This window comes from Acinonyx jubatus, chromosome A2, assembly GCF_027475565.1.
Source record: "Acinonyx jubatus isolate Ajub_Pintada_27869175 chromosome A2, VMU_Ajub_asm_v1.0, whole genome shotgun sequence".
Lineage (NCBI taxonomy): Eukaryota > Metazoa > Chordata > Mammalia > Carnivora > Felidae > Acinonyx > Acinonyx jubatus.
Genome location: NC_069383.1, coordinates 154,169,177 through 154,176,313, shown reverse-complemented (window position 1 = coordinate 154,176,313; position 7,137 = coordinate 154,169,177). Strand labels below are relative to the sequence as shown.

At 45.4% G+C, this 7,137-nt stretch overlaps 1 protein-coding gene across 1 annotated transcript; it reads left to right on the top strand.

Moving 5' to 3' along the window:
• Positions 1–1,317: 1,317 nt before the first annotated feature.
• Positions 1,318–6,604, top strand: LOC106987570 (C-type lectin domain family 4 member G-like). The gene is made up of 7 exons (XM_053219709.1): positions 1,318–1,406; positions 1,577–1,682; positions 1,913–1,966; positions 2,048–2,137; positions 2,476–2,627; positions 3,493–3,596; positions 5,371–6,604. The coding sequence occupies exons 1-7, from the start codon at positions 1,371–1,373 to the stop codon at positions 5,495–5,497; spliced, it is 669 nt and encodes a 222-aa protein (XP_053075684.1). The 5' UTR covers positions 1,318–1,370; the 3' UTR covers positions 5,498–6,604.
• The last annotated feature ends 533 nt before the right edge of the window (positions 6,605–7,137 follow it).

Sequence of the window (7,137 nt, the reverse complement as noted above, 5' to 3'; positions counted from 1 at the left end):
GTGGAGTTTATTGACCGAGCCACTCCCACTGGCCAGAGTGCAGTTCTCAAGTCTGGAGTTGAACATCCTGTAATAAAACTCATGGATGTAGTGTTTTTGTGGTGTTTGAGGTTTAAGAGTGCCCCCCAAAATAGACATGGGGACCAGGGTTGTCCCTGGAAGGTGACAGGCACCAGAGGGGAGTGAAAAGTTTGAGACAATTCTTTCCTATGGCCAAGACCCACTTGAACTCACTGTGGTCCTGGGGGGCTGGAGTGCTCTTTCTGGAAGCCACTGACAGTCTTGTCTGACCCTGGATAGCAGAGGAGGACTTCCCTCGAGGAATGCTTTTGAAACTGAGGGCCCCCTGTTGTTCAGGACCCAGGTAGGCGTCCTGCTTGGCCAAGTCTAGGAGTATTACTGTGCCTCTCAAAATACCCGTAGCTGTATGTATGGGAGGCTTGTGAATCACCAGATACCGTGATCTCTAAGCAGAGAACATCCCTGATCGGTGGGGAATACTTATTCCCATTTTATAAATAGGGAAACTGAGGTTGATAGGTTAGGGGAGTGTATTACATGTCATCAGAGTAAATGAGTAGGAGGTGTGGGGCTCTGAAAACTTTATAAAAATCATGAAAGATAAACAAAGCACAGATTGAAGGAACTCAGAAAATCCTAGCTGGGTGAATTCCAAACAGCATATGGAGACACACACACACACACACACACACTCTAGGCAACCTGCTGAAAACCAAAGAAAAGGAGAAAAATCATAATGGCACTCAGAGAGAAAAAGACATGTGAAATGGCACGATGTACGAACGTTTCCTAACAGTGGGTTTGGTAAATAGAAGCCTCTCCATCAACATGAGCTTGCCTCTTCTTACCCCATCGCATTCTCCATTTAAGATGTAACGTCACAAAGCCAACGTGTGGGGAAAGGAGTGGCCACGTGCTCTGAGAGAGCATAAACGTAACTCCAGTGCTGAAATTACTACAATTTTATCTCTGAGAAAATGGGGGATTTTTTGAAACAAATGGAACCAGAAGCCTAAAGGTGCAAATGCACCACAAACTTTGAAGCAGATTTCTGGGGCGGCTACTGTCCCCCGAACCGAGAGAGAAATGACAGCTGCAGAGAATACTTGGGACAGAACACCTTTTCCAAGATGCTAATGCCATCTCCCGGTGGCGTGAATTGGTGATAAGCCATCTAGAGACCTTGGGGGCCTCACTGAGCCAGGAAGGAAACATCTGATGGTTTACGTGGGGGGTGGCATTTCCTAGTATAGGATGGGCGTGTCTTCAACAATAACCAGAAGGGCTGTGGGTAGCTAGACCAGAAGGAGCTGCAGCCACAGGTGAACACACGCACAGGACCTCACACCATGGAAGGAAATATCCGCCCATCCAGGGGAAACCGGGTGAGTCAAGAGGCCCAGGGCAGGAGTAGGTGCCCTCAGTACCAGCGACTGCTCCTTGCTTTCCACTCCAGGGCATGGTTCAGGCCCATCCCTCATCCCTCCACATTCCTGGCATGATCCTGGCAGACCATGTGCACCGCCTCATACTTGCCACATTCCCCGCAGCACAGAGGGACCAAAGGCTGCCCCAGGATGACCCCTGGAAGTTTTTCTGCCTGGCAATGACTCTGATGCTGCTTCTGTTCGACCTCATCCTAGGTGTGGTCCTGGCTGAGGGTAAGGTGGTGAGCCAGTGGGAAATGGGTGATCACATGGACCGAGTCTTGAGAAGCAGGCCCTACAGGGCTGGGGCAGAGATGGGTCAGTAAGGGGGTGGCTGGACTGCATTGCTGGACTTCATGATTTTAGAGGGGACCTGCCCTCCTCGTCTTAGCCTGCAGTTTGGGGAGTGGGAAAAGAACCAGGTGCTGAAAGGTCTAGAGCACATCAGCACGTGTCTCTCCTAGTACTGCTGTTCTCCAACAAGATGCAGGAAGACCTCAAGCAAATGGACATCCAATGTGAGTGCTGAACGAAACGGAGGGCTTCCTTCCCACACGCACCACCAGGTCTTGATCCGCCTTTCTCTGTGGGCCTCTTAGTTGTGCAGGGTCTGGCAGATGCTGGGCACGAGCGGGACATCGTGTGGGGAGAGGTGTTCCGGCAAACGGAAGCTGTGCGGGCAGGCAACGGTAAGGAGGCAGGGTGGGCTGGGTGTGGGAACTGGGAGTTGGAAGAGGACTGCTGTTGTCTTCAGCCCTGCTGATGGTAGTGGTTCTTATAACACCCGAGCGGGTGTTGGGTTGTTTTAATCGATCCTCTGTCAAGGTGGATGCCAACATAAAGTGTGAGGCCCCTTGCATGTATCACTCTGCCATCTGGTAAGGCCCGGCTCTTGCATGAACACATGGGAAGCTACTGTGCTCATTTTGGCAAAGAGGCACGGATGAACAGGTTTGGATCATTTCACCTCTGGAGGCCAGTGCAGCCTGTAGCCTCATCAGAGCTGATGTCCCCCCCCCTTCTCCAGAATCCTCCTGCGAGCCCTGCCGTGAAAACTGGACGGCATTTCAGGGCTCCTGCTATCAATTTTCCACACAAGAACTGAGCTGGTTCAAAGCCAAGGATCACTGTGCAGAGAAGGATGCTCACCTGGTCATCATCAACAGCCAAGCAGAGCAGGTGAGAAGCAGGGAGGGGTGCTCTGGAGACCCATCAAGTCATTGCAATCTCATGTCCTTGTTCCCTGTAGAATCCAGTGCAAATCCTGCATTCTGTCCTTCATAATGTCCTTCTGCTGTTTCAGCATGCAGCGTTGCCCACTATTCAGTCCTGCTTCTGAATGATTCTTCATGGTGGCCCTTCTGTCTGGAATGCTTCCTTCTATCTACCTGGACAGCTCCTACCTGTTCTTCATCAGATCAAACTTTGTCCTTCAACATCCTTCCCACCCCCTCTTCCTTAATACTGGACTATGCTGCCAGATCCCTGGTTCATCTCCTTGCACATGGAGAACTTCCTGGCTAGGGGTGGCTCTGACTCATTCTTGAGTCCATACTGCCTGGAACCAGATTGGACACACTCAGTATGGTTCAGCGGACTCAATGTTTGTCAGTGGAATCCAACTGATTGCCAGAACATTTTCTATGGAGTAGTGTCCAGATTCCTCACCCTGTTAACCATGCCCTTGAATAATCCTATCTACCCTTTAACCAGGCAGTGCTCATCTAGGAGCCATACTGGGCTCTTCTTCCCTCATTGAAGTTTCAGAAAATCCTGGAAGGCACCTGCCATTTTTATCCCCATTTTACAAATGAAAAGCCTGAGGACTGTAAGTGTCCATAATTTGCTAATTACACAGGTCATAATAATGGTGGAAATGGTCATCTACCTAGAGCTTTAAGCCAATGTGTTCAATGGTGACATTGGAGGACATCCTTGCCCATGGGGTCCCCTAGGTCTTAGTCCCTTTCATGGACGGCTTCCACTGCCATTCTCACCTCTGGATGTAGTCTTTCCTGACTTACTTTGCCTTCTTCTCATGCAGAAATTCCTGAGTCCAAAGGAAAATAATGGCTACTGGATTGGCCTCAGGAAACAATACCCAAAGGGCATTCACAAGTGGCAAGATGGCTCAGTCCCTACCTTCATGTGAGTGTCTCTGTTGGACTCAGAACACCTGAGCTTGTCTGTCCCATTGAATCTTGAAGACATCTTCCCACAGATTCTCAAATTGCCTCAAGGGTCTGATTTTGGCCTGAACCAAACTTCCTGTAATATTTCCAGTTGTCATGCTTATTGCTATTTTGTTAGCTGCAGATGTGTGTGTGTGTGTGTGTGTGTGTGTGTGTAAAAACCATAATTAAACAACATTAAATAGGAAGTTCTTTATTGTAGGAAGTCTCAGTGCCTTTAATACATTGAAGAGAATTGTACACTCTAAGGAGGGAGTAGACAGTGTGTGATGTACCAAGCTTATTGAGAGGCACAGCTCATAAGGATATATCTGGAGCTTCTAGTGTCCTATAGAACACACCCAAGGAATCACTGCCCAGGGGATCCAGTCCTAACCCCTCCACGTATGATTCAATGACCTCACATTCTGGTCATCATCTGTTTTTGGACTTTTTTCGTGTCTACACACTTGACCAGAACCACACGCTAAGCCTCCTGGACCTTCTTGAGTACATCTGCTCTCTTTCACCTCCACTGCTTCTGCCTCAGCTCAGGTCAGGACAATTGCTGTATATCCTGTACTTAGTCTTACCTTCATCCACCCATGCTCTAGTCAAGTTCAAGGGGCCATCTTCCTAAAACACGCCCTTGATATACTTTTTGGAAACACCCGATTCCTCAGTGCCACATGGATAACCTAGAATCTTCAGATGGCACCTTTCAATTCCCACATAGTGGGTGCCAATTCATCTTTATACCTGCATCTCCTACACTCCCAAGGGCTCTCCACCCCCTTGCCACAGCTATGTGGTAAATGACTCATCTTTTTGGATATTGTCTTGTATCTTATCTTTATGCTTTTGTTCCTGCCATGTCATCTATCTGGAACATCTTTCACTGGCTCGTGTCAAGCTTCATAGAAGAACCCATCCTGTGCCCAGCGTGAATTAATCCAACTCCCTTAATATCCCAGTCATACCCTATGTAGAGTTTTGTAGCTGTGTTAATTATGATCTTCCTTTGCCTATGTATGTCTTGCCCATCAGACAGGCTGCTACTTTAGGGCGGATCAGGCTTCCAACACATGGGTGTGTCTCCAGTTTCCAGTACAGGGCTTGGTACACAGCAGGTGCACAATGAACTATATTGGAATGAATGAGTGAGTGAGTGTTATAAGCATTTCAAGAAATGTTTAGGAAAGAGAGTATGGGATCATTTGACAGACTTGTCACCTGTTATACACCAGACATTCAAATGCATCATGTTCTCAAACTTAATCTCAGAGATCCAGGGATGTTAAGTCATTTGTCCGGTTTGGCCTCATTTGTTTCATTTATAATTCAAGATTATTATTATAAAACAGATGATTATTATAAAACAGTGGTGCTCAAAAGGTGGTGGTTTCTTCCTAGAGACAACTGGCACTGCAATATTTTTCGTTGTCACAATGGAGAGTGGGTAGAGACCAGCCATGCCACTCAATGTCCTACAGTGCCCAGGATGGCCCCACACAACAGATAATGATAAAGCTCCCTATGTAAATATTTCCTTCATGTAAACACAGTGCTGTAATATGTGGTTAGGATATTTTACTTTTAGGATTACTCACATATCCCCAAGGAAAGACCTTTGCCAGTAGCCTTATTCTCTTCTGGGATCTTGTTGGTGAGCCCAGCTGGGCATGGCTGAGTGTGGCTTGCCCAGCACTGTGGTTAAGGGACCGGGCTGATCCTTGTATTTGTTTTCACAGCAACTGGCGTGATACCAGATCTTCTCACTATGACTGTGCCTTCCTGATGGGTTCTGGCTCTTGGTCCTCTACTACATGCTATGCGTATTGGTATCATTGGATATGTGAGAAGCCACAGGTCTGCTGAGATGCTCCCTTTCCTCTGTCTTCAGTCTTGGGAAAGATTGCCTTGATATGTGACCTCATAACAATTCCCCAGCTTGGCTGCAGAAAAGGGGGTCTCCTGAAAGCCCTAGTCCTCTTGGTAGTGTTGTCTCCCTTTCTTTCCCTTACTTCTAAATTTTGTTGGGGTACATGTAAAATAACACCAGGATGAAACAATGAGCAAAATATATCGTGTAGGACATTCTACAAGACAAATAATCTAGTTTTGAAAAAAAATGACAGAAAGGCAAATGTCATATTATTAGATATGATAAAATAAAATATAAATAGATAAAATAAAAGAGTCTTAACTGAGAATAAACTGAGAGTTGACGGGGGGTGGGAAGGAGGGGAAAGTGGGTGATGGGCATTGAGGAGGGCACCTGTTGGGAGGAGCACTGGGTGGTGTATGGAAACCAATTTGACAATAAATTTCATATTAATTAAAAACACAAATAAAATTTGAATCTCATATAAAAAAATAAAAGAGTCTTAATGACGTAACTCAATTAATGTGTATACCATGTTTGGATTTTTATTAGAAAAAGCTTGAAAAAAATCACAATATTTGAGTATGGATTGTATATCAGGAAACATTAAGGCATTCTTATTTATTTGTTAGGTGTGCTAATGGCATGGCATAGACAGATGGTGGATGGATGAATAGATAAATAGATAGATAGATAGATAGATAGAGATTTATCACTATATGTTAGTAATCTATACTAACACGAACATGGGTAATACATAGGGGTACATTTGTGTACTCTGTGGGATTTTCTTTAAAATGATAAACCAGGGGTGCCTGGGTGGCTCAGTCGGTTAAGCGTCCGACTTCAGCTCAGGTCACGATCTCGCAGTCCGTGAGTTAGAGCCCCGCGTCGGGCTCTGGGCTAATGGCTCAGAGCCTGGAGCCTGCTTCCAATTCTGTGTCTCCCTCTCTCTCTGCCCCTCCCCCGTTCATGCTCTGTCTCTCTCTGTCTCAAAAATAAATAAATGTTAAAAAATAATTTTAAAAATAAAATGATAAACCAAATAAGGGGGAAGATTGTAAGAAACTCAATTGGTCGAGTGTTTATAATTATTAAACCTTGAGACACAGGAGTTCATCATTTATTCTGTCTAATTTGTGCCTACAGGAACATTCCACATAAAATTTTAAATTAGTCAATGCAATTCATAGTAACTTGTATAAGGTAAACATGATTCAGAAAGAAACTCAGCAAACTTGTGGTAGAACAGAAATGTCTGAATCTAGAAGTGAGATCTATGTAAAGTCCTACTATAAATATCATATTTCACAGTGTGGCATTGAGAACATTCCATTTTAGCTTGGGAACAATGTATGGATTTCTATAGTTATGGATTTCTCTTCAACATTATCCTGGGGGTCCTAGACAAAACAGTACTATACCTCTCCCCCCCCCCCCCACCCAGAAAAAACCCCAAGAAACAAAAGTATTAAAATTTGGGAAAAAAGATACAAAACCATCAGTTTTCACACACGATACCCTTGTTTTCACAGAGACACCAAGGCTGCTGCTCACACCTTTAGAATTTAGAAGTGTGTGCCAAATTTTCTGCATTCAGAGTCGGTATAGAGATTGTGTTTTATGAGCCAAG